Raw genomic sequence first — 26647 nt, 5'->3', positions numbered from 1 at the left:
AATCAAAGGGACTGAATAAAATATATTAACTTCGGGCAAAAGCTTCCCCCGCCCTGCTAGTAAAATCCTTTTCTTTAAGTCAACAAACTTTATTCCGACATGCTTCTCTTAAGCTCCTAATCACCTGGGGCTCCTTTAAAGCTTTTCTGACCTTTTTCCTCCTCACACCTTCCAACCTATAGCCCTGAACCTTGGACGAGGCAGGTTAACAAAGCCCCCCCCCCCCCGGGGAAGGGGGTTCCTCTGGATGCTGGGGTCCCTGGGAAAGCAGGGCAGGTGCGCTGCCCAGTTTCTAACACCTTTTCTGGGCCAGTAGAGCTCCTCCCCCACCAGAGGTCAGCAGAGAGCTCAGAATGGCTGGGATGCCCGCAGGAAGTGGGATCACTTAGAATTTTCTAGATGAAATGTAGGAAAGCCCTACGGAAAAAAGCCCCAGGTTTCAGGGGATATCTCAGGCTGCGGTCTCATCCTGTGCTGGGTCCCTGGGAGTTTAGTTTTAACACCAATCCTGCCATTCTGTGCTTTGGGGGAACAGGGGGCTTAGGTCTGTTCATTGGATGGGTTTCTTTGCCAGTTTCTCCCCGCCCACCCCACCCCCCCGACCCCCGCCCCGGACAGCATGCACATCTTTACTTTCTAGGGGGCCATGCCCTCTTAGAACTCAGGGTCTCCCACACGGGGCCAAACCGCCCACTTTCGCTGCCCACAGGACTGGGAATCCACACCCCATACTTTCCCTGACCCCTTTCCCTTTTTCTTCCAGAAGTCGTACTTATTGTTAAAATGACATTATAATATTACAGGAAATCCCCCCCGTCCCGCCCTTATCCTGTCAGGATTTTATATCTCCTTATCTCCTCCTGTTCTTTACCCAGACGTATGGATGTTTCTAAAGAGGGTACTAATCGTGGTGTGCAAACAACTTCACCTTTAGCTCACCCCCCAGCCAACACACACTGACTTCCTGAGAGCTTTTCCCACATTCTCCATTGTGTCTTTTCACGGTTCTTTTACTTGCTCAGCGCTTTCCCTGGGGTGGGATGGGGGGGGTGGGGGAAGGAATCTGAATTCCTTTTTTTGTGTTTCCTCCCCCGAACTTTTGTGAACTACTCCAAAGTTAAAAACCAGCTCCCCCCAAGCCAGTTCTTTATTGTTGAAAGAGAGAGAAAGAAGGTACAAAAGGAAGGAAAGAGCTACAGAAACACAGAAATGAAAAGCAAAGTTTGAAAGGGAGAGCAAGAGGAGGGAAGAAGGGGGAGAGAGAGAAAGAGAAGGAAAGAAAAAGTGCCTTTGCTAAGCTTAGCTCTAGACACTAGACGTGGTCCCTGCCCTCTAGGAACTTAGAGTCTGGAAGGGAGGAGGAGGAGGCGTGGGTGGGGTGCAAGGAATGGAAGTTGCCCCAGGCAGAGGATGGAGAGCTGCCAGGGCCTGCACAGCTGAGGGGCCAGGCTGCCCTTGACCGGAGGACTGAGGAGGCAGGCCCGGGAGTCTGGCGGGGGGTGCATCGCCCCCTCCCCGTCCCTCTGCCCCATGGGCCCCATGTGGGTCCCAGGAGCCCACTGAGCCCACAGGGACCTGAGGGCTGGTGGAGAGTGCCAGGACCAAGGCCCCTGCCTCCCTTCGCCACTGTCCCCGAGCTCTGACCACTGCCCTCTCTCCCACAGTCGGCCCTTTTTCACTTTCCCGAATGTTCCTCTCCTGACCCTAAAATGATAGCTCAATTTTTTTTTTTTTAATTAGTAATAAGCCCCCTTCTAGCATGACCTAACTTTCCGAGTGTTTTCACCAGCCTTACCCCACTGAGTGGTTTGATTTTAAGAAATCTGGCACCCGTTGGACCTTTTTGACCTAAAAAAAAAAAAAAAAAAAAAGGCCAATCTTTATGAGTTCTTTGATAATTACTCAAAACAAAGCAAAGCAAATCTTAAGGCTGAAAGCAAACACCCTGTATATTACGTATACATCTCAGACGTTGAGGAAATCCTTGGAAGTTTATAGGTTAGTGTCCTCAAGAACTTGGCTCCGGCCAGACCCAGTATAGGCATTGTGTGCTTTTTTTTTCCTTCCTTCCTCCCTTCCTTCCTTTCTTCCTTCCCCACACTTTTGAAAAACAAGTTTTATTCTCCTGGGTATGTTCATTAGAGAGGGGAGACAGTTCTATTCAGTGAGGAAGGGGGAGGGGGATTCTGCAGCAGGAGACAAGATTTATTGCTTTGTGCTGGGGGGCCCCCAAGTGCCCATCACACCCAGATGCAAATCTCTCAGGCTATAAAAAAAAAAAAAAGTACAACACGAGAGCAGATTTCAGCTTCCTGGCATTAGTGGGGAAAATATTCCGTCAGCTGCCCCTGTGTCCTGTGCTTTATTCATTAGCTCAAGTGAAAAAAAAAAAAAAAACAAAGTCTTGTCCTAATTTGTTGTAGTAGGGCTCCATTCTCCCAAGTTTGGGACTTAAAAAAAAAAAAAAAAAAATGGCACAGCCCACTGAGGCAGAAGAGGTTTGCTAGGTTGACCAGGATTTGGTTTGTTCTCAAGGTTTAACTTCCCTCCACCAGGAAAAGTTCACACTTTTCCCAAGCCCCCAAAAGTTAGAAATGTGTTACTAATTGATTGGAGCTAAATTTGCATTGCTTTGAAACCCAGCAAAATTGCCGATTAGGGGCCAGTAGGGGGAAAAACAATTGCTGTCCTAATAGCCAGGAAAGGGGATTTGCCACCAATATGCTTATCAAATGGACCTTCTGTGACCTTTAAGAATCGTTGAGGGAAAGGGGGTCATGGCTGTTCTTCAGAAAAAAGAAAGAAAAAGTTGTTGGGAAGTGATTAATGGGAATTTAGCATAAAGTGACATGCCTAATCGAGGGAAATCATGGTTCCAAATGAAGACAGTTGTCACGAATTAATTTTTCAAGTTTCTGACTATTGGCAGATCTGAGGTTTACCTCATAAGTAGACTGTGTCCAGCTTGGCAAAGAGCATGGAATACTGCCCAGTTCTCGGTGCAAATGCTCCCATTTTTCCTCACCAATAAGTTCTTTCCTAATTTGGGGGTTAAATGGGATGTCGAAATGGCTGTTTCCTTTTTGCCTTTCTAGTAGCGTCTCTTAACTTGCAGTAGCCGCTCATGTGTCTGCCAAGCCTCCCAGAAGGATGAAATCCTTGCCGGGTCGGTGAGTTGGCCTTCGCTGCGGCATTTTCATTTATTCATTCATTCAGTCAATATACACCTAATATGTGCCCTTCCCCGTGGGGAAGATAAAGATATAAGACATTGCTGCTCCCTTTGAGGGTCTCACAATCAAAACAGCCCCAGGAAGTTAAGTGTGGACCATCGCTGCCCGGTGATTAAATAGGGTAATAGACATGGCAGCTGAGAAAAGATGGAAAGGTTGTCAAAAAACAGACTTTAGCGGCCTTCCGACACGACTCCAACCTAGTTGAGCAAAGCAAATCAGTGGTTACATGAAATTATTGTTGAGTCCTGATAATGAGATTGCAGAAAACCCCGAAGGATCTGCTTGGGTCAAAACTAACACACGTGTGTAGATATTGGCCAGGCATACGGTTCAGATTTCCATGCCAGTCTGGGGCTGAACAGTTATATGCCAACAGCGGGGACGGGCCTTCTGCAGGCGCCGTGTGGGCCTCGGAGATGCTACTGAACGATGCCTTTCTTCGGGAGGTGTTGCCCTGTGTCACTGGCAGAGCTGAGGCGGGGGCTTGCTTTCAGAAGGGACTCCAGAGGCCTGGCCCTGGGGTGGTGAGAGAACTGCCCTTGGCCCCATCTCTCTTCCTTTTCTGATCTGTCTGGAGCCTATGCCTTCCAGGATCTTCAAGGACTGAGAATGCTCTTTGGGGTAGCCCCAAATTCTTCCACCGAACCTTAGGATCTTCTGTGTCTAGGGTTTGTATTCTGAGGGGTGGGGTGAGGGAGTGTTTGTAGTGTGAAGCCAGAAGTCCTGTGGGGTGTTTTCACCTTAGCTTGGGCCCTCCATCTTAGCTTCTGGGCTGCCATCCATTTTGGCTCCAGTCCTCCATCTTAGGCCCTGGCCTGCCCTCCATCTTAGCTTCCGTCCTCCATCTTAGCTTCCGTCCTCCATCTTAGGCCCTGGCCTGCCCTCCATCTTAGCTTCCGTCCTCCATCTTAGATCCTGACCTGCCCTCCATCTTAGCTTCCGTCCTCCATCTTAGATCCTGAGCTCTGGGCCTCTTTTTCCTGTCTCCTAATGCAAATAGAGATCCGCGATACTCAATAGTATAATTAATTCCCGGTCATTGTGGAAAGAAAAATGCACTCTTAATTCCAGAATTTAATTTCCAGTGTTTCTTTCACAAACTTTTCAGTCATCTCTTCAGTAGCTTTGGAAGAGTCGTTTTATCTAAAGGCCTCCTGTAATGCTCAGCACCATGGTATGTGATTTTTATAAAATATGTGTGTGTGTGTGTGTGTAGATAGGTAGATGGAGAATTTTTATCTTAGCTGTACGATGAGGGAAGTGCTTCTGTGAAGGTTACTGAACTGAAGGAACTCCCCGACGACGGGGACTGGTTTTATTCCATGAGTAAAATTCAGGTTTACAGAATTATTAAGTTTGGGCTTCTCCTTGTTTGTGACATTTTCATGCTCTTCACCTGAGAGGCACACTAAGAAATCAATGTGAGTGAAAACCCATTTTCAGGGCATAAAGCAAAGCTTGTTTACCAGCTCAGGAAAAAATCAGTTTGCCAAGTCACTTTGAAAACGTCCTTTATTACAAGTGGCTGCCTCTGTAAATGAATTAGTTATGTGCAATTACTTCCCCACTGCTGGCCTGATGCTCCTCTCTTGAATCCGGACCACTCTGCTAGGATACCTTGAAAACGATGTCCATCCTAAGAGAAATGATTGGAAAGAGATGGGGCCACCAAGGCGCCAAGAATTACAGTGAGCAAACGATCCCACTGCTGGGACTCAGGCTCTGGCTGCAGAGTCCCCTTTCAAAGACATCTGAGACGGGGAAGGCTGAATTTTGCTTTCCGCCTGTTCAGGGATGAGCCTTTGGCAAATTTGAGAAGGTGGGGTTGGCCCCCAGGCCTCCTTACCTCCCTGCAGGTGGCTGTGTTCTGTTCACTTAATCCCATTAGCTGGCAGAGGCTTATGGGGCTACCCTTAAGGGACGTTTGCATTTTAATAAAGAGCTCTCCGGGGCCAGAAAGCTGAGAGAGTCACATTTTTAATAGTGGAATAGAATTCTAACAGGAGGCGGTGGAGGAAGACAGGGGAGGGGGCGTTAGGGCAGTTGACACCTGAGCCCCATTCTCCCCAGCCCAGCTCTGTGCACCCCCAATGCAGTGAATTCAGCGAACTGGCTCCCTCTCCCCTGCCCCGTGACCCCAGGACTTTCTCCCCCACCCCAGCTCTCCAGGTACAGCTTAGTGGGTGGTAGGAGGGGGGCCCCATCCGAATGGCAGAGTCAGGTCCAGATCGAAGCTTCGGGTGCCTGACTCATTCCGGCTCAGGCCGGTAATAACAAGCCCCATGTTTTTCTCCAGCGTCCACTGCTCTGACACACAGAATAGTCAGGAAATAAAAGATTTGAGTACTATACAGCTGCTTTGCTTTCTCTAAAAAGGGGGGGGGGGTGGGAAAGGTCGGGGGTTGCGGGGGAAAAGGAGCAAGGAGGCAGGAGGCCAGACCGGCAAATAATGAAGCAGCAAAAACAAGCTTGCTGCTGGCGTGTTACATAAACAGCCCCACCATCCCGCGTTGCAGCCCGAGGAAAAAGTGGTGCTTTAGTGACACTTGGGTTGGTTTCACACCTGAGCTTGGAGTTACTCAGAGGTGCATTAACAACTAATGATTCAATTGAGGGAGGCCTGGATTGCCATTTTGACTTGCCAGATATTAGCATACCCTTCTAGAAACCCGGAAGCCTGCCAATTAAGCTCCCCAGTGAAACTCAGAAGGGGCCTTTCCAAGATGCATGATATTTAGGAAAAGGAAATTAAGCTAATTTTGAAATGTTTCCTTAAAATCGAAGTAGTTGAAGGCTGGGATGACTATTATGAATTCCTCACATGATACGAGTTGGAATAATATGTCATGGATTCCAAAGGCACAGCTCAAAAGTATTCAGGGCCCTGGGTTCCTTTTCGTTCTTTTCTTTTTAATCTTTTTTCTTTTTTTTTTTTTTTCATCCTTAAACATTACTGCATTGCTCACCTGAAATGTCCTTTTTAGAAAGTTCGCTGATAGCTAACAGGACAGAGTGACGTTTTCACAAAATTAGATGAGATGCCATTTCCAGAGAGAGCCCTGGGCACTGCAGTGGCCGTGACAGGAGTGTCACCCAGGGGCTCGGTAGCACTCGGCAGGGAGGAGGAGGGCATTTCATTATGCGTCTAAGTTATAGCTTTATTTCAAACACAAACACGCAGGCTGACGAGGATATTAAATATGCAGTCACGCTTTCCCTCCGAGCGAGGAAGGCGCTTGGATTTTATCTTCCCAGATCCAGAACCTGTTTACTTCCTTCCAAGCAGCTTCCTCCTGCCCTTTAGATAAGTCAACGGGGAGAATCGACCTCCAAATGTGGCTAAATTGCGACCCCTGACAATGTCTGGTAATTAGGGAGCCGGGCGTGGATGGAGCCAGAGGGATGCGGCAGCCGGGAAGATAGCCCTGCAGCACCTAGGCTGCTGCCGCAGAGGGGCCAGCTCCAAAAACACCGATTTCTCTCCCCACCCTCCCAGGGTTAGGATTCTGCTTAGAACTCTCTGCTTCCTGCTAAAATTTCCATCACCAAAGGGCCTGATTTCAGGCAGAGAAAGGACCACTTTAGCATGAGAGGAAATGAGAGGAGAGGAAAGCAGAGGGTCATTTCAACTGCGGCAAAAATCAGCCGTGCCATTTTCCCTGACAGCACTTTAATTATGATGAAAGAACAAGATGGTTTTTGGTTTTTTACCGAGGAGGCTTGTGGTGGGGGGAAGGGGAGGGGGCTCGGAAAGAGATGCGAGTGGAGTGCAAAGCGGGCTGTCACCGCGGGCTGATGTATACACTGAAGGAGGGAGGGAAGCGCCTCCCCCCCACCACCACCACGGTCCTGGGTCCCGGTCCCCGTTGCGCCGGTCAGGCCCGCTGTTTGCAGCCAGGGGTGAGCCGGGCATAGGAAGGGCCGGTAGGACAGAACTTAGCCAGCTGCCGGGTGCCGGCTTCCCCCTTCCCCTCTGTGGGGTGAGCTGTGACTTTAACCCCGAGCCTTGGAGGAGGGGGTAGGTGTCTAGCTTGTGTTCTGCTCCATCGGCTTTGAAAGCAGCCGAGGGGTTTGCAGTGGCCGTATGTCTCATTCTTGAAAATGGTGGGTGGTTTTTTTTTTAAGTCAGGTGCTTGGTTCAAATGGCCATTCCAGGGCCTTGGAGCTGCAGAGGAGGCCAGAGAGAGCCCTGCAGGCCCGGGGCTGCTGTTCTGAGGGCAGAGGCGGCGTTTTAGCGATGGGAAAAGAGGTGGAAAGCAGATGTTAATCAGTTTCATTCAGCTCAAGCGAGAATCAGGGAAAGGGCCCATTTCCCTTTCCACCCACCCTGCCTTGACCTTAGACACTGAGCCCTCAGGAACTCCCACCCACCCCCGCCCCCAACTGGGTTGCTAACAGCCCCTGAAGGTGGCCCTGGGATTCGTGCTGGCAGTGTCTCCCAGCTGAAAAGAGCCTTAGCTCCTGGGCTTGGGAATGTGAAGAAGAAAGCACCCACATGCATCCACATTGCCCGCGGGTCCCCAGGGATGGAGGGAGCAGAGGGGGGGGAAAAACAAAAAGGCATAGAAGGTGCATTATTTCAGCCCCCTCCTCCGTTTTAGGACCCTTTCATGCCTTGCAAACACCAAGCGCAGGCTGCTGGAGAGCCTCTAGGACAGAACTACACAGAACAGGAGAGATGATCTGACCCTGCTCATCTCCGCTGCTTTTGTGTAACTGAATTACCCGATGTCTCTGTTAAAAGTGATGTCGCCCACGGAGAGCACCCCGCAGCCTTGCGATAAACACCGAGGGGCCTTACTCCCCTCTCCCCAGGGAGGCTCTCTATGCGGCAAGTTCTCCCAAACAATCCGTGATTTTCCCGGGATCCCTTATGCCCCTCACTGAATCATCATGCTGCTGGAGACCCTTCTGATTTTGATGATTATTACCGGGCAGAGGATAATGAAACAGCAGGGACTTAGGGCTTTGTGTGGTAGGTGAATGATGGACATTTCCGAGTAAAGCCACTTTATTTCTTGCACTTACCAAGAGGATTGATTCACAAGCCAAATGCAACATCTGCAAGATCTTATGGGAGGGGGTAGTGGTCTTGGGATGCCGAGGCGGTACTGCAGGGATGCAGAGATGCCTCCTTTTTCTAGAACAACTGCAGTGTCCCCATCTGAGCCCAGCCAAAAGGCAAATTCTTTATCTGGATGCACGGTGATTCTGCCTGCTGCATAGACGGAGGAACCGTGATCCTGCTGATTTCAGTGGACCGGTTGAGGAGAAAACACGAGGGAAAAAAAATCTTTATTCTTCTCGGTTTTCCCTTTTCTGCTTGGAAAACAATATTAGGAGCCGGCAGTTCGGTCTGCAAGGAGAAACTTACGACCGTTGAGGTGTTTAGATATTTTAGAGGGATTTTAGTTTGGAGGAAAAAAACAAAAAAAGACAAATAAGATACAAAAGCTTGTTGAGTTGGGGGATGGGGGCGTGTCAAAGCAGCCCACGTTAGGAGGCTGTACCTTTTCAACGTCGGAATAAGGAAAGTGTGTGAGGATTTTGGTCCGCTCTCAGAAATAAATAGGCACTTTGGAAAAGGAAAATATCCCGTTCTTTGAGAAACAGGGTGAGGTGATCGGTTAATGTCGGGTGGTGGTGATCATAATCCTGTTTGAAGAATTGGTCTCATTTTTCATGTCAGAATTAATATTGGTTGAGATTAGATGGCTTCTTAATTTAGACCATTTACATTTTATAGAGTGCTAAAAAAGAGGGCTCCAAGCCACTTTCTGGCAGCAGCGAAGCCAAATAAATAGGAACAATATAACCTTTTAAAAAATCCATTCTCTCTGCCGTCTCTTCACTCTGGCAAATTTTGAGTCATTTAGCACAACCTGAAAACTCAGATTTTTGTTGCTAGAAAAAGTAATGCTTCCTACTATAGTATGGTTTTGTTTTTTTTTTTTTTTTGTCGCCCACAAATTTCCTATTCTGGTGATCTTTTTGACTTGAGTTTTTGTCTTCTTGACACCAAAGCATCCAATCAATCTGGTCGAAAGTTCAATCATGAAAAAGCATCTGGTTGTTTTGTCCACAGACAGCCAGTTTGTCAAATATTTGAGAAAAAGCTCATCTGACCACCTACCCTGACATCCCCCCAACCGAATGCCGTAGGGAAACGTATTTTTAGGAATTGGAGGGAACAGACCTAGAAGCCAGACCTAGAAGCCATTCCTCTGCTCTCTGAAGAATGAGGAAGTAGAGAGGACACGAATAAGATGTTAGACCCTCTTGCTTTCTCTGCAGTGGCCATCTGAAGTCTGCGGTAGAGGGGAGGTGGGGACACCGGTCTTTACAGACAGGCATGCAGAGGGGAATCTCTATGACTAGGCTCTTGGCAACATCACGGTCAGGGTCAAGATTTGTCTGGTGCCTGCGGCCATCTTAGGATGTGGTGAAGGCTGAAGCCACCTGCCCTCATTTTGTTTTAGGGTACCACCAGCCCAGTGCAGCCAGTGAAAAAATAAGGACGAGAAGTGTTGCTTTTATAGAAAAAAAAAAAAAAAAAAGGGTCATGATTCAGTTTCTTGAAAAAGCCGCCCCCCATCCTTTTATCTCAAAGTCACCATAACTAGGACTCCATCATCAATCTTTTTCTTTCTTTCTCATGTGGATAGCTAATTGAGGCTCTCTGGGCTACAGGTTTTTTTCCTGCTCTTTCAAGGCACTCATTAGCCAGGCAGGTGGGGGAGGAAGGCGATGCTAGGAGGGGCAGAGGAAGGGGCAAGGGCTCCTTGGCGTACCCCCTGCTGTACTTCAGTCTTGTGCAGAGCATTCCTATTTGCAAGCAGCTCAGCCCAAAGCAGAGCGTTGCTATTACCCCCAGATGCTGTTTCTAATCGATCTGCCTTATTTTCCCCCTGGGGTGCAGGCAGGGCAGAGCCCAGATGTGCTCAGACCTCCAAAGCCACCCAGCCTTGATCCTTTATTTTTATGTTACAGTCACAGAACCTTGAAAATATGTTTTCAGCAGTTTAACCGCATACCGAGAATTTCAGGGGAAAAAAGGTCAAGAAGTGATGATGAACTTACATTTATTAGGGACCCCATTAAGCAGACCTCTGAATTCTAATAAAGACAAATCAGTGTCATGTTTCTTAAAGAGTGACAGCTGGGTGATTTCACAGAATTATCAGGTGTTGGGAGGAAGGTAAAGCAAGGGTTCAATTACTATAAATTAGAGTGATTTTTTTGTTTGTTCCCCTGGGGTTTTCATGCTGCTGGTACCTTTTTTGGTGTGTTTGTAGTTTTGCTGAAATATACATATATTTTTCTCTCAATATCTTTTCTACTTTGGCATCCATTTTAGAAACTAAATTTCTGTTGTAGAGTTCTATTCTTTAGTTTTCTTCTTTTTCTTCTTTTTTTTTTTTTTTTTTTTACAGAGTTGCCCTGTCTGCCTTCTGTACCCTCAGTAAATCTAGAGGATACGTAGTTATGCCAGGTTGAGGAATACACATCTATTTAACACATTTAAGAATGTGCAAGGCAAATGAAATATGAAGTTATCTTATATCTAAGATTAAAACATTAAGTGTCCTTGGGGATCACCCTAGTTAGCCCACACTTTTTCCCCCTATTTTGCATTCAACTAACTCATGGCAGATTACTGAAATGATGTATTTAGACTAATTACTGATTTAACTAATAGAAAACCGTTTAAGAAATTCACTTTTAAGGCTGAGAATGACTTTAAGTTCCCCTGCTCTAGGGCGCCCCCCTGAGGCCCGGGTTAATAATAACATCATGATAGGATGGGGTCAGTTAGGTTTTTCTAGACATTAGGATGCTTTGAATGGTTATGAATACATGGAATATCCATTTAACTGGCAGATTAGATGTCTTTGGGTCCCAAGTAAGTTTTATATCAACTTCCTTTGAAAAATTCTTTCACAGCTAGGCTTTTTGAAGCAGCTCCCAGAGAGTACAATTATGAAAATATCCTGGTACTCAGAAGGTAGAGATTTGTCTTTTCAGGATAAGGAAGCAAAAAACCTAATGCTGCTTTAAGCTGGTTGATGCCTTCAACCATTATAGTGAGACGCATCCTTATTGGAACCAGTCCCCAGAGTGGGAGATTTGTCAACTTTTGGAGGTGGTTCTCTGTCCGTCAGCCATCTGGCATCATCTTGCTGGAGGATAGGGACCCAGGGCCTTTGTGGCTGGTGGGATGGACCAAGGAAAGCTTTTTCATCTAGGCTCCTTTTTGGCTTAGCAGAGCCTTCTTTCTGCCCTCTGCAGACCAGGACACCCCGTAGGTATTTTGCTCAGGCCTCAGGCCGGACTTTGACATTCCAGAGTTGCCCTCTTACCAGCATGCTGACTTCATACCAGAGCTCCCAAGGTTTGGTCTGGAGCCTCACTGGTCCTCCTCCACTGTTGCCAAGTTCCCTCGAAAGTCAACTACCTTCGTGACTGCTGATTTCTAACCCCAGGTCAGATTAAAGGACTCAGTGAAACCTTTGCCCTGTGGCCCCTACCCTCAAGGTGTTCATGTCTTGTATACGTGAAGGGCTAGTTTTCTAGAGTTTTTATTTCTTGGTGTTAGGTCACTGCAACCCTGGGATAAAAATAGGTGTAATTAGTATGTTACAGATTAGACTCTGTATTTCTAGCTTTGTGCCACTTCCTCTAATAATACCAATTTTGGTGACACATTTCCTAGAATCCTGGGCTTGCTTCGTTTGCTAAAATCCTCCAAGAGCCAATTATAGGACAGATCTGTTTGCTTTAAAACCTAGAAGGGTCTGATCCTGACCAGACCTCTCAGCTCCCACTTCCTCTTTCCCCTGTCTTCTGAGGTCTGTCTTGATTTTCTTGTTTTCTATTCAGGGAGCAGGGCCTCCATCCCCCTCAAAGGCTGGCATTTTTGTTGACGGCTGAGCACACATGGTCTTCCGTGGCAAAAGGCCCTTTCCTGGCTGGCTCCAGAGTCCCCACCAATTAATCGGGGGCGGGGGGGGGGGGGACTTGAGTTAGGCATCACTTCAGCCAAGCTGGGCATACATCGAGCACACCTGTCACTCGTGCCGGTGTCCAAAATTCAGCCCTAAGGGTCACAGCTGTGGCATTATTTCAGCATGAGCAATTCAGTATTTAATGTTCCTTAGAAAAATAAATCATTCCAAGCTGCTACTGTTCACCTATTAACCCTTAGAGGATTTCATAGAGGGAGGGCAGGGGTGTCATCCATAGTTTTCTTGGCCAGTAACAGACACTTCCCAGTTCTCCTTTTAAAAGACCATTTCTTATATAATGGCCAACAGGAGCTGCAAAACCAGCATCCTCTCATTCTCTGGCAGCCACAGCCTCCCAGAGTGAGAAGTTAGACTTTCTTTTCCTTTCATTTATATTTTTACCTGCGTAGTACATAGCTTTCTACACATTGGCATTCCATCCCTTTCCTTTTTCATGGTAGCTTATATTAGTCTGCCATCATTGACACGTCTTTTTTTTTTCTTTTTTTAAGTTTTGGCCACACCGAATGGCATGCGGGATCTTAGTTCCCCAACCAGGGATCGAACCCGCGCCCCCTGCAGTGGCAGCGCGGAGCCCTAACCACTGGGCCGCCAGGGAAGTCCCTGTGGCAAGTCTTAATTTACAATTAAGTGCTGGAGGGTGGGGTGGGGAAAGTTCATCATTAACCAGATTTGGGATTTTATGTAAATGGCCCCCCAGAGCAACACACATGTTAGATGTGTCCTCCCTTCTGTCACCTGGGTCTTCATAACTGTCCATCTGCAGTTAATCCACATAGTACAAATCATTTGAAAGCTGAGTTGTCTGCCTTCTGAAAGAAATTGGCTATATTTAGTTTTTAAAGCAAGCCTGCTTTGTGTTCTTTGTAAAGTCAGCGACATTCTTTCAATTTTTTCAGTGTAATTAGCACAAAAGGAGCCGTAATCTGAGAAGGTAGTAGAGACTTAAGCGACTGAGAGACAGGAATGTTGGAGAAAGCGGGCAGAGGCCTCTTTCCCCTTTCTGGGCGGCGGGCAGAGACCCCGGGACGTGGGTGTGGGTAAAGCTGAGGTCTGTAGCTCGTAACAGCATCTCCTTTTCATCTGATCCCCAGACTGATTGCAAATGCCTGATGCTTTGACTGGATAGTTTTCTCCTCCTGCTAACTTCCAGAGGTCGGCAAAGACCTTAGGAAGCCACAGTGCCATCTGGGCTCCGCTGAGTCGAGCGGGCTCCTGACTTGTCAGGGAGAGAGGGCTGTGCAGGCTGCCAAGCCCTCCATAAAGTGCTGAGTGAGGGAGGGAGTGCAGGGCACAGCCTCTGGCTGGGACTTATGTGTAGCCACGTGCAAAGGAGGAAGGAGGCTGCCTTCGTCCTGTGGGAGCCAAGCATTTGTGCGCCCTCAAAATAAAAACCTGGGGAAAGAGGTGGAGCTAAACTATAATTACACGTTTTTCAATTTCAACGTGTGTGGGCAAACACAGGCGGATGAAAAGGTACCTACATTTTTAGATAAATTAAACGTGTGACTAATTAGGTCCCCTTAATTGCTTAATTCCGGGTTTACCAACAGCAGGCGGAAGTGGGTTTAGAGAGGAGGGTTCAGCTACGAAGGCAGGTGACACCTACAGCCCCATCAGAATCTCACTTGTCCCAAACTGAGGCTAGTAACTAAGGGCAAGCCTGTTTGAAAACGGTCACCGATGCTTGGTTGGTAGGTAAATAAAGTAAAACCCCAAGATGTAAAAGTTGTATTTAGCAGTTGTTTCCTATGTATATATGTATACACAAAGCAGCATTTAATGAAAGGAAATTTATTACCTGATTCATCCAGAGTGTTTAACGCTCTGAACTCTTAATTATATGGGGCTAAATTTGAAGAATTGAATGCAATGAAAAGAAAAGAAATAAAAAACACTAAAATCTTTAAAATCAGAGCTCTTTTATCTACAGAGATCTCATTAGGACTTTGAGACTCGCTTGCGCCAACTTGCTTTTCGTTTTGTTTTTTCCTGTTGGTACTTGTTAAGTAAGATGTTGGATCAAAATGTCACTTAAATAAGGCATCTTGTAAATAAAAACAAAAGTTAGCTGACCTGCACCTGTTTTTAACTAGTCCTCCCTGCATTATTCCCCATCCTGGATGAGTTTCCATCCTCAAGGCCAAATGAAAAGTTCTAAGCAACAGGCTTTCCCATTACCTTAGTCCTCATGAAATCCCACCCCCAAGGGAAGCTAAAGATATTTTAGTTTAGGAAAATTATAACTTTCCTGCTATAGAGTGGTAACAAATTTACATCTTTTTGCCCCCCCAGGATCTCCAGTAAGTGGGTCCATTGGTCTGTGGTTGATGTCAGTAAGCCCCTAATCCAAATTATCCATCTAGAATCTTTTCGAGGCTACCATATGTATCATATTATTTAGGTTTAAGTTTTTAAAAGGAACACTGTAATGCACGTAGTCTCTACTTTATTGTTTCCCCCTTTTAAAATAGATGGTGGCTTTGGTAAAAGTCCACTCCCACTTACTCTGGGGCTCCTGGGGATGTTGTGAGAAAGGCACTAATCGTCCTGGGAACTGGGCATCCATGGAGACCAGGAAGTCCCCCTCTTCGATGGTGTCCACCCATCAAAGTCAAGGAAGATTCATAAAGGCACAAAAGTCCCAGCTGCCCTCATTTTGTGAACTGTGGTTTTAAGTAGATGTTTGATTGGAATCTCAAAGCCACTGGCTCAAGAAATTGGGTCCAAACACATTGGCCAATGTGCCCCTATATTTTGTTTGGATTCGAGCATGTTCTAAATTAAAAACAAATTATTTTTAAAATTAGTTGATAGAAATTAAATAGGGAGATTTCATATGGCCTTGTACTTAGTCCCTTTTTTTTTTTTAAATAAATTTATTTATTTTTATTTTTGGCTGCGTTGGGTCTTTGTTGCTGTGTGTGGGCTTTCTCTGGTTGCTGCGAGCGGGGGCTCTTTGTTGCGGTGCGCAGGCTTCTCATTGTGGTGGCTTCTCTTGTTGCGGAGCACGGGCTCTAGGTGCACGGGCTCAGTAGTTGTGGCACGTGGGCTCAGTAGTTGTAGCTTGCGGGCTCTAGGCACGTGGGCTCAGTAGTTGTGGCGCGTGGGCTTAGTTGCTCCGCGGCATGTGGGATCTTCTCGGGCCAGGGCTCGAACCCGTGCCCCTTGCATTGGCAGGCGAATTCTTAACCACTGCGCCACCAGGGAAGCCCTGTAGTTAGTCCCTTAATGTCAGGGCTTTTGAAATGAGGTTTTACTAACTTGAGCACCATGTTTAGTTCTGAATGCCAGTTTTGGATTACGTTGTGGTTGCCATTATTAACTAGTGAATATGACAAGGGAAAAAAAATGCTCTAGGTAATCACTACATTAGATTTTTAAGAACTTTATGGTCCTAAGTAATAGAACCTTCTCACCGGGGATTAACTGGGACTAGGAAAAGGCTTTTTACAATACCTGCTTCATCATCGGTATGGTGCAGGCTTCAAGTCACATTCATTTGCAACAATTTCAGTAATTCTACTTAAATAAAGTGCAAAATGTGCTTTAAAGACAGAAAGCACCATTGAAGTGCTAAGCACTATTATTAAAACCTTACAGCTAAGGTTTCTGTTTCAGTGGAAACCTATTTATTGTTTCCTGGGCTATTAAAATAATATTATATTTCTATTTTCTCTGGGATCTTACAGTGACCCCATCTAATGAAAGGCCAAGAAGAACACCCTTGTCCAAAAACTGAATTACATCATTAAGTGTAAAAATGTTTTCAAGATACTAAGCTACAGCGAGTCTGTTTCTTTTAAGAGCAGACGAGGCATTCTTTCTCAGACAGGAAGATGCAAAAGGGCCAAGGAACACATCCACCCATAAATACGAAGCTTACAGGACCACAAAATTCAAACCCCGACATGACATGCAAATCCATCCATTGTTGTAAAATATGCATTGCTCGAAAGAGCTTTTGCTAGGCCGGCCTTGTGTATAGCAGTGGGACCCCCATCTGTCTTACCAAGTTGTATCGTGAGGTGACCCTAGTGCTTTAGGTTGCGGTTTGTGTTATTATCCCAACTTGCTGGCTTTGGCATGAAGCAAGTCACCTGAACCAGACATTTTACACGCAGGACATTCTGGCCCTTTGCCCCTCTCTGGAGCTTGAAATTTCCACAACTTCCATCTCTCCCTGAGCCAAAAAAGAGGCCCCTTCCACTGGAAAACTCTAGAGTCTGGACTGTTCCAAGAATTATGCTAATGGGTTGCTCACTTGCAAAGCATAAACCGGGCACTTAAAATGGTAACAACCTATTAAAATAAATTACTAATTCATATGAAAAGGTCACGCATGGTGACCTCCAAACCTGAAAGCCTTTTTTTTTTTTTTTTTTTTTTTCATTAAAATGTTTAAGGCCCAGGTAGGTCAAATGCTAGACGGAAAACTGTAGACGGGTATCAGCTCACCACGCCAATTAAGTAAAAATCTCATCTTTCACTTTGTGTCTGGTGAAAACAGAAAGCTGAACAGACCACAAACGAGCTTGTGTTTCAGAGCTCTCAGTGGCCTTTGCTTACCTGTAAACCCTTGATTCCACCTGCTGTCATTTATTTACAAAGTAAATGCTTTATTTGTCCATCAGTGGTTGGTCATAATAAAATATAGGTGAAACCTACACTTAAAAAAATTTTTTTTTCAAGGATGGCCTGCCGGGTTAGAAGTTGAAATGACTGAAGCCTGACCTTGCTTTATACATTCTAGGACAATAGTCCCGATTGTGCCTTGCCTGGAATATATGTCAGTATATGACATGGGACAGCTTCACTCCTTTCAAAGTTCAGGTGTGACATTTATCTAAAAGGGGGGAGATGGTAACCCAACTCAGGGATTTCCAAATAAGGAGCCTTCATTATATTCATTGTAGTAATGTGTAGCTACTGGCATAAGTATCGAGGTTGTATTGGTTACTATTTACCTTCTTCCTCTTAAATACAATGTATTTGCGCTTTGCCACATTAGAAGCAGGAAGGAAGATGCTTTGCAACAAATGGAGCATAACAAAAATTTCTGGCCTATTCCGCCTCCTTATAAGTCTTCACCAATTTTTAAAAATGACAATCAGTTGATTAATCAAATTCAACCAACAGGTTTTTATTTAATACATAAAGGTATAAAACTTGGGCCCCGTCTTTAGGTAGTTTCTAATCTAGTTGGTGAATGATTGTGTCATGATCTTTTCAAACAGCCTTACTGTCGAATTTGCTTAGGAGAACATTCCCGTCTATAGGGTCAGTATTTTTATCGGCTTTTGTTTAGACGAACGGTAGTTCCTTTGAGTTTTTGTCGAAAGAAGGTGTATTTTTGTGTAAGAAGGAGAGGCCATATCCAGAGTGCGCTCAAGACCTGGCTTATTTGGATGTGAGGAGGAAAGGGCAAGCACAGCAACTTTTCTGCAGAGTTCAAGCGAGTCTGAGACCCGCAGTCAGGCGAGGTAGCAGATGCAGATCATGAGGGTCTGGCGTGAAGATTTCGCTTCCTGTTCTTAATTCCAAGTGTTCTCTGCTGGCTTTGAATTGCCCTCCGCTGTCTTTCAGGTCCATAAAGTGAGGCCTTGTAGAAGGAGGGTAGAGGTGTACTGGATGGGGCCAAGAACAATAGTAGCTGACATCTTCATCTGTCACGACTTTTCTTACTTTGAGTTGAGCAAACTGAGGAGAAGCGGGGGATTGCAGCACTCCCGTTGAATGGTTAACAGTGTCTATTTTCAAAGAAAACAACACTATTTGGACAATTTACTCAAGGCCTCTGACCAAACCGAACAATCACCCCGCCCCCTAGGTATGTTAGCTGTGTTTCCATTTACAAGTAGGCAGCCTCTTTCTTTCTATACCCCCAAACATCCAAAGTTTTACTGTTTCGAAGTGAAAGAAAGTTAAAGGCGGGAGAGTTCACGACTACTTTGTGGATTTGCGTTGACCGGCAGGCAGCCGTGACCCACCAAAGGCAGTTGCCAAGTCTTAGATTGACGGCCGGGCTACTCTTGACTCACCTGGGCCCAAGGTGGGCCGCACGGACCAAACTTTTATTGACTGAATGAATGAATTGTACCCAAGCAGACACGCGCAGGGCTCAACCGGGAGGCTCAACCAAGGTCCCAGGAAAAGTGAGCCGCGGCCGAGTCGTTGAGAACTTGGTGTCACTGCTCTTCATTCACCCTATCCTCATATGGGACAGGGCTGGGGTGGGACTCTTGAAAGTCTTTAAACAATTCTCAAACAAATTCGTGTTCAATAAACTACTTTTCCGTCTGTTCCAGAGCATCCCCCCGCGGCGCCCCGGCCCGGCCTCGTATAACCGGGACGCCCTGGCCCGCCACCTGGCCCGCCCAGGAGGACTCCGGGGGCGCAGACCGCGCGGCCCCGGCCACCACCGCTCGGCTCTCGAGTCGCCGGCGCCTGCTTGCTCTTGCGATGCTCGTTTTTCGCGCTCACATAACACCTCTCATCGGACGACCGACTGCCGGGCACGCGCCGCCGGGAGGGAGGGGTGGGTGGCGGTCCCCGCGCGCGCTAACCGGGAAGCTGGAGGTAAGGAGGCGCGCAGCAGGGGTAAGCGCCGCCGTCGCACACTTTGCACGCCGCCCAGGGCTACACCACTCACCGAAAATTGGGAGGCAGGTCTGGGAGGCGGGGTCCGGCGCCCACCGCCTTGGGCGCCGCCTCGGCCCCCGCCGCCGCGTCCCCCGCGCCCCGCGCCCACTCCCGCGTGGACCCCGCACCGGCCTGCACCTCCGGGGTGCGCGGCGGCCCGTTTGGGCGCGTCCCCGGCGGGCCGATTTTTCGGCTTCCCCTTCGGTTTATAGGGGCCGCCACGGTGGGTCCGTCCTCTGAAGAGGCTGGGGCGTCATCGGGCTGCTTAGGAGCGCTGCTCTCCGGCGGGGACACTCAGTCGCGTCGGCACCGCGGAGCGGGCTGCGTCAGGTGGCCGGCCCGGCGCGGCTCGCTCGCTGGCTCGCAGGCTCTCTGGCTCCGGGCTGCGGCGCCGCGGCTGGAGCGAACCCCTGTCCCAGCGCGGGGCGGCGGCGGGCGGCCGGCAGGCAGGCAGGCACTGCCTTGCGTGTGAGTGCACCTCACTCACATGTAAGTCCGGGGGCACCGTGGCCTCCCGCGGAAGTGCGAGTCGCCCGGCGCGGGGAAATAGCGACCGGGGCCGGGACGGGGCAGGGGTGCCCCAGCACTGCCGCCCTGCCCGCGCCTCCCGGGCACCCCCCAATTCTCTCTCTCTTCTCTTTTCTCCATTGGCGTGCCCAAGAGCCTAACCAAGGAGCGCCTGAGGGTAACAGCAACCTCGTGCCATCGCGCCTCTGCACTTTTCTTTTTTGAGTTGTTCATTTCTTGTTGCTTTTTGATTTATCGTGTTGTTGGGTGCTTTTTGGTTTGTTCTCGCCCCTTTTTCGTTTGCTCACCCTTTTTGGCGCTAACTCTTAGGCAGCCAGCCCAGCAGCCCGAACGAAGCCCGGCAGCCGCGCTCCGCGGTCCCGGGGCAGCGCAGCGGGGATCGCAGCCGACTCCCCCGACACGGGGCGCACGGGGTCCGGCCAGCCCGAGGCCGGGGGCAAGCAGGGCGCCCGGGCCAGGCGAGAGCCAGGCACCCCGAGGTGGCCGAGCCACCATGCTGAAGATGGCCATGAAGATCAAAGCTTGGGCGGTGGAGAGCGAGAGGAAGACAGCGCTGGCTGCGGCCGGGGTGGCTGCCGAAGCTGCGGCGGTGGCTGCAACGCTGGCCGAGCCGCACGCGTCGCGGAAGAAAGGGGACACCGAGAAGCCCCCCAAGAAGCCGGAGCAAGAGGCGCCCTCCGAGAAGTTGCTGACCGAAAAGGAGCGGCGGAAGATCGAGAAGCTACTGGACCAGAGAAGAAACGAAGAGAAGAAGAAGGAGAAGGAGAGGAAGAAGTTGAAGATGCAGAAGAAGAAGAAGGAGAAGAAGGAGAAGAAGAAGAAGAAGAAGAAGAAGAAGAAGGTGCCAGAAGCCCAGGAGGAGGCCCGAGGCCCGGAGGTCGCCGCCGCCGCTGCCGCCGCCGCCGGCGCAGACGAGGGCGCCGCGGAGGGCGCCGGCGGGGGCGGCGTGGGCGCCGGCGCCGGGGCCACGAGTAGGATCTGGATCGAGTGGGACACGGACTCGAGCGACGAGGACGAGGACGAACTGTTCGACGCCTTGCGAGGCTTCAGGGGCGCCGTGTGGGGGTCCGGGCTGCTGAAGATCAGCGCGCTGAGCGCCCACCTGCCGCTCCTGACCTTCCTGGTCCTCTCCGTGCGCAGCCCCGCGTGGGTGCTCGACTTCCTGCTGCAGAAGCGCCCGGAGCAGGGCCGCGGCTGCGGCTTCTTTTTCGGGGCGACCTGCTGCTTCCGAATGTTCCTGGGCTGCGCCTTCTTCGCCTTCGTGGGCGGCCGGGCCAAGCGCAGAGGCCGTGGGCGCTCCGGGATCTCGGGTGCCTTCGGCTCGGGCCATGGCGCCCAGCGCCAGGGGCGCGACGAGCGGCTCATCTAGTCAGACCCCCGTCCCCTCCCCCGCCACCAGACACCACCATCGCTGTGTAGTGTGGAGTTTTATTGAGTATTTGTGTGTGTGTGTGTTTGGACACATTTTCCTTTTCGGTTGCTCTGTCTTTTGGTTCGTGCTCGCCTCGCTTCTTCCACACTCCCTGCTCTCTAGCTCTCTCTGTCTCTCTCTTCTTTTCGAAAAATTTCCTAAGTCCGGGCTCTGGCTCGCGCTCCCTCCCCTTCCGCCCACCCCGGCCCCTCGGCGGCGCCCGCGGGAGGGGGGAGGGGGCTCGGCCTCGGGGGCCGCAGGGCGACGCGGCCCGGGGGGTGGAGCGTTGGCGTCGTGCGAGGGGTCGTCACCGGCTCGGAGACGCCCCCTCTCCCCCCGCGGCCGGCCCCGCTTGGGGCCCGAGCCAGGGGGGCGAGGGGGCGTCTCCCAGGCCCGTCCCGTCCCGGGCCGGGCGCGGGCAGAGGGACCCCCTCCCCGGGTACCCGTGGGGGGGGGGGCGCCTCCCTCCGCCAGCTCCCGCCCTCCCTGCCGCCGCGGCCGCTGCCGCGGCTGCTCCTCATCCCTCCTCCTCCTCCTCCTCCTCCTCCTTCCACCCCCCTCGCCGCCGCCGCCTCCTCCTCCCCCCGCCTCCCCCCGCCCGCCGCGGAGCTTTGGGTCGGGGCGGCGGCGGGGCCCCGGCCGAGGCAATAAGAGCGGCGGCGGCGGCAGCGGCGGCAGCAGCTCCCGCAGCTCCTGCTCTGGTCCGCCTCGGTCCGCGGCGGCCATCAGACCCCTCGGCTTCGGCTCGAGGGGCCGGGAGCCGCGCGCTCGGCTCGGTCAGACCGACACCACCCTCCCCGCGCGGCTCGCAGTCCGCCCCGCGCGCTCCTCCCCGAGGAGCCGAGCCCGCGCCCGGCCCGCCCGCCCGGCGCTGCCCCGGCCCTCTCCGCCCGCGTGAGGCCGCCCGCGCCCGGCCCCGCCGCCGCCGCCGCCGCCGCCGCAGCCCGGCCGCGCCCCGCGCCCCGCCGCCGCCGCCGCCATGGGCTGCCTCGGAAACAGTAAGACCGAGGACCAGCGCAACGAAGAGAAGGCGCAGCGCGAGGCCAACAAAAAGATCGAGAAGCAGCTGCAGAAGGACAAGCAGGTCTACCGGGCCACGCACCGCCTGCTGCTGCTGGGTAAGGGCGGGGCGGGGGGCGCCGGCCCCGGCCCGGCTCGGGGGCCCCTCGGGGCGCCCCGCAGGCCGCGCGCGCCGAGCCCGCCCCCCGCCCCGGGCGCGCGCTCCCGAGCCCGCCGCCCGCCCGCGGGCTCAGTCTCCCGGGGGCGAGGCCGGAAGGGGGACCCCGGGGCGCCATTCGGCCGGGCGGGGGCCCAAAATGGGTCGGGGGGCCGTAGCGACGCGGGCGCGGGTCCCCCTCTCCTGGCCGCTCGCCCTCTGTCTCTCTCTCGCCCTCCCCCTCGCTCTTTTCTCTCTCTTTTTCCGCGAGGCCTACACGACGCCAGGGGTTCGGGTGCGTGTTGGGGAGGGGGAGGGGGAGTCCCATAGGGCTCGGGAGACTGCGACAAAAAGAGGGTTTCGGGGACAGGAAATGGGGTGGCGGGCCGAGGGAGGGGGACCCGCCTCCGTTGGGTGTGTGATTTGTTGGGAGAGGGAAGGGGAGAAAGCGAGAGGGGCCGGCGGAGAAGGGGGGGGCGCCGCGGTGGCGGAGGGGGCCTCGTCGAGGGGAGGTTCGGCGGGAGAAGTGGCCGAGGAGAGTGGGGGGGGGGCGGGTGACATCAGCCCCTCGGAAGGGCTCGGAGTGGTAAAGGTGGTGCAGCGAGGGGGAGGGGGCGCGGGCGAGTCGTGGCGCCGGAGGCGGGGGGGCGGGCGGAGGAGGGAGCGCGGCGGCCGCTGGGCGCGACTTGGTGCGTTGCGGGCAGGACACACTGTGTGCGCGGAGCAGACGTGTCCCGGGCCGGGCCGGGCCGTGGAAGGAAGAGAAGGAGAATCGAATAAAATAAGGCCGAAAAAAAAAAAAAAAAAAATGGAGTTAGTACTCTAAGTGCCCAGTGAAGCCAAATGACACGTCATTTTACAGTATGACCTTTTTTCCCCTTCCAGATATGCAGGCTCTTTGAAAAGCAAAGAAGAGAATTAACTGTAGCAGCTGCCGCCCCCCCAAACCATTAACACACACACACACATTTTCCTGTTAGTCGGCCACATTGAGAGTGCTTTGTGAAAAAAATGGAAAGAAAAAAAAAAAACATGCACAAATCAGAACTGGAAAATGACATTTGTCTGTAAATGGCTTCTTGGTCTGGAAATGGCGTGGTTTTTTTTGTCCTTTTCAAGGTGGGAGGGGGGATTGAGAACGCTTTAAGGAAAAGACTTTTTTTCCAGGTGGAAGGAGATGAGACTACATTAATTAGTTGTTTGTCAAGTGACATTTGGTTGTTTGGTTTGGGGTTTTCTCTTTTGATTGCGGTTTTTCCTCTTTGGCCAAAAAAAAAAAAAAAAAAAAAATACGCGGGGGTGTGTGTGTTAACTCTTAAGGAGATAGCCTTTTCCCCTTTTGTCTTAAAGGTGCTGCTTTGGAAAAATAAATCAAAAGAAGCATAAAAGAAATTGTTGAAATAACCAGAAGAATTACACAAGCATTAATTAGTATGGAAGTTTTCCACTTCCTTAGTAATTTGGCTATCTGAGTTAATTTGTGAATTTGCTAGGTTAAGACCTAGTTCATGGTCACATATCAACAGAACAGCTTGATTATGAAGAATCAAATGTAAAGGGCTGTTTTTTCTTTGTGGTGGCGTCTGCTTTGCTTTTTTTTTGGATGGGTCACGTCTTTGTTCTCCTGGGTCCAGATTTATGTAAAGCAGAAAATTATTAAGTGAAAATAAGTCCCTTTGGTGTGTGTTTATGCATTTGCAGTTACAGTAATTAAATGGTACGTATGTTGAGGTGTTGTCAAAAACTTCTAAAGGTGGAACTACGCTATGTGAATATTAATGTGCATGTAATTTGATTTCAAAGTATAAGCCTAGAAAAGTCTAGAATCTTTCCTAGGAACACTCCTGCTATCTGAATACTAATTTTAAAAAAGTGTGATGCTAATGGTACCTTAAATTTCTAACACCCTTGCACGGACATCACAAAGTCTTCACCTGAGACTGTTGCTCTGAACATACCTGGCATCACTGGGCTAACCTTTCCCAGGTGTCCTAGCCCTGTTACCGTAATTGATGGAAGGCGCTGGCATATGGGGGTCTGCAGCCCAAGGCAGTGCCACACATTTTGCATCTTTAAATGGTGATTCTCACCAAATGATGCCCCCCCCCCCCACAAAAGAGGGAAAGTAGTGATGCCCAGAATCCTCTTTTTTAATTTAATGATATGAAATCTGAGTGAATTACAGTACCACAAAAGATCTTGCAGTAATTTTTCTGTCCAATTCTCTAATTTCCTAAATGGGGAAACTGAGGCACGGACCTGTTTGTGCCCGTAAAGAGAGGTGATACACAACACATTTTAACACGAGAGTGTTGGAGATTCTGATTAAGACTGTGTGTTCTCTTCATGGAATCTCTTAATCGTACCTTTAATATTTTAATTTATGAGAGTTAGGCTCATTAAGATAGAATGTTTGCTTTGAAATCAATGTTTCTGTGGAAACTGATTTTAACTTTTTACAGATATTGATTACAGCCTTGTGAAAAGGCAAGAGAAGGAGGAATGCTTTGCTCTCTGGGCAGTAAAACAAAACAATTAATAAAATTAAAAGTGTAAAAGAGGACTAAAAAATCAAACAGGTTTGTGCTTGAGGAGGACAAAAAATTGTCCCCTCAGGGTTAGTTGTTAGAGTATCCATTTGCAAAAACAGAAAATGAGAAACTATCAGTCCTCCTTCTAGCTTGATGGAAGTGTTTTTTTCCATAAAATACATGTTTTTACAAATGAAAGGTGATTTAAAATGGGGGCATGTGCCCCTTCTAGCTCTGTTCGTTGGGAAGGGCTTGGAATCTTTGAAAATTCAGTGGTTCCCAGGAATATTTTCCCTTCTGATTAAAGTCCTGTCCTTTTAACATGCTAATAGGGTAGTTCTCAAGCCTTGTATTTAATATTTAAATGTGTTTCTCGAGAAGTTGACAGCAAATCAATGGTGTCCCCCTCCCATGGTTGTCATATCCAGAGAGAGTTTATCTTTAGAAAAATAAAGTTAGCAGGGAAAGGGGGAGGGGTGTGGAGAAGTGGATAAAATGTAATATTATGGGGCTTAGGGGTTGATTTTTAAGTAGCCCAGGGGGGGCGAGAACCCTGCAGAGAAGGCAGCAGCCTTAAGAAAATGTTGAAGAGGCAGTTGCTGCGTCAGTACGTGATCTGGGGGCGCCTGCAGGGCCGGGGCATTGTTTGTGAATACTGGGGTATTTTAACCATGAAACATCTGACAAGCAGTAAATTATGTGGCCGTATACATTAATGTGTACATTTTTACCAGTGAACGCTCATAGTTCAAACATCCAGTTTCATGGCTTTAACTGCAATTTTCTTGACCCCCCCCTCCCATGACAGAATTGCGTCATTCTTTCTTTGCCCCTTTGCCCACCCCACAAATTTTAAGGCAACCAAAAGGAAAAATAAAAAGAAAACAAAACACCTGAACAAAGCAAAACCTTTAATTCTTGTTTGTTGTTCTGATGGTGAAATACTGCAGGTACACACAAAGTTGGATGTTTATTTCATTTTCTCTGCGTCGAAATGTCAAGGAAAATTGCAAGTCTCTTGTTTGTTTTTTGTGTGTTGCTTCTATGGAGAAACCGGCAGTCCTCTCTCTTTCTCCTCCCTGCCCAAAGTGTGTAAAATGCCTCCCTCTTAACCTGAGACTTACTTTCATTTTCTAGGTGCTGGAGAATCTGGTAAAAGCACCATCGTGAAGCAAATGAGGATCCTGCATGTTAATGGGTTTAATGGAGAGTAAGTGTCAAATCTGTGGCAAGGGCACAGGCAGAGTAGCACATTGGATACTAACCTTTAGGAAGTTTAGGTAGCTTTCGGGGGCTGGGCAACGTCTGCTTGATTTTTTTCAGCCTACATGTTAGAAAATCCAGGGAAGAGCTCTTCAGGGGTTGTTCTCCTCTCCCTCCTTTTACTCTTTGGTGCAGCAACAAAACAGTAATAATAATAAAGCCCCAGTGTTGGCCCCGTGACGGGTCTGCGGCAGCTTTTGGTGCAGTGGGTCTCCGACATAGCTGACGCTGGCCGTGGCCACCCTTTTGCCTGGTGATGCTGACCACGGCAGAGACGCCCCCCGCCCCCAAGCACACTTCAGCGCAAGGCACCAGTGCAGGATGTTGTAAACTACTAGGGAAACATGGTTTCAATGATATTGTCACATAAAACAAAGTTGGAAGAGTCAGCCCTTGTTCATAATTCCTCATGCCCCACCCCCCCCCCTTTGGAATTATCATGGGTAAATCATTGTTTCCCTTTCTAAATATCGATGGTCTTGCCTAAAGAAAAGAAAAAGGAGACGTTTAAATGATGGAAAGGCTGGGAGTTGGGCACTTCCGGCCAGACCAAGAGGTGCTTTTGCCTTTGAAAAGTCCTTCAGGGCATTTTGTTATAGGACAATGTGACAATACCGCAGTGAGAATAAAGATGAAACGAGAAGAGTGCCTATATCAGGGATGTAAAAGATGGGAATGGCCTTCTACTTGCCAGGAAGGATGTAAATAAGGGGCGCAAGTCTCCCCAGACCCAGCCTCTGTTTTCCCGGGGGTGAGAGCAGTTAACCTCACTAGATTACAAACACCTGAAGGCACTAGTTTGCAGTTAACTAGTTAGCAGTCCTATTCCCTTTCTTAAACATGGATTCAATTGA

At 49.5% G+C, this 26647-nt stretch overlaps 1 protein-coding gene across 9 annotated transcripts in view; it reads left to right on the top strand.

Annotated features, from left to right (window-relative positions):
* Positions 1-26647, top strand: part of GNAS (GNAS complex locus) — a 54856-nt gene that overhangs the window by 14519 nt on the left and 13690 nt on the right. For 4 of the 9 annotated variants that reach the window (XM_068524333.1, XM_068524332.1, XM_068524331.1 and 1 more), the window contains exons 1-2: positions 21777-21961; positions 25668-25740. In XM_068524333.1, the coding sequence (XP_068380434.1) occupies positions 21823-21961; positions 25668-25740 (212 nt within the window). In that variant the 5' untranslated portion in view covers positions 21777-21822. Of the gene's footprint in view, positions 1-19255; positions 19394-21776; positions 21962-25667; positions 25741-26647 lie in introns of those variants that run through there. The other 5 variants (XM_068524335.1, XM_068524334.1, XM_068524337.1 and 2 more) reach the window with 3 other exon arrangements.

The sequence above is a fragment of the Eschrichtius robustus genome, chromosome 16 (assembly GCF_028021215.1).
Source record: "Eschrichtius robustus isolate mEscRob2 chromosome 16, mEscRob2.pri, whole genome shotgun sequence".
Taxonomy (NCBI): domain Eukaryota; kingdom Metazoa; phylum Chordata; class Mammalia; order Artiodactyla; family Eschrichtiidae; genus Eschrichtius; species Eschrichtius robustus.
The sequence above is the reverse complement of the archived record's forward strand: the minus strand, read 5'-3'. Positions and strand labels throughout refer to the sequence as shown.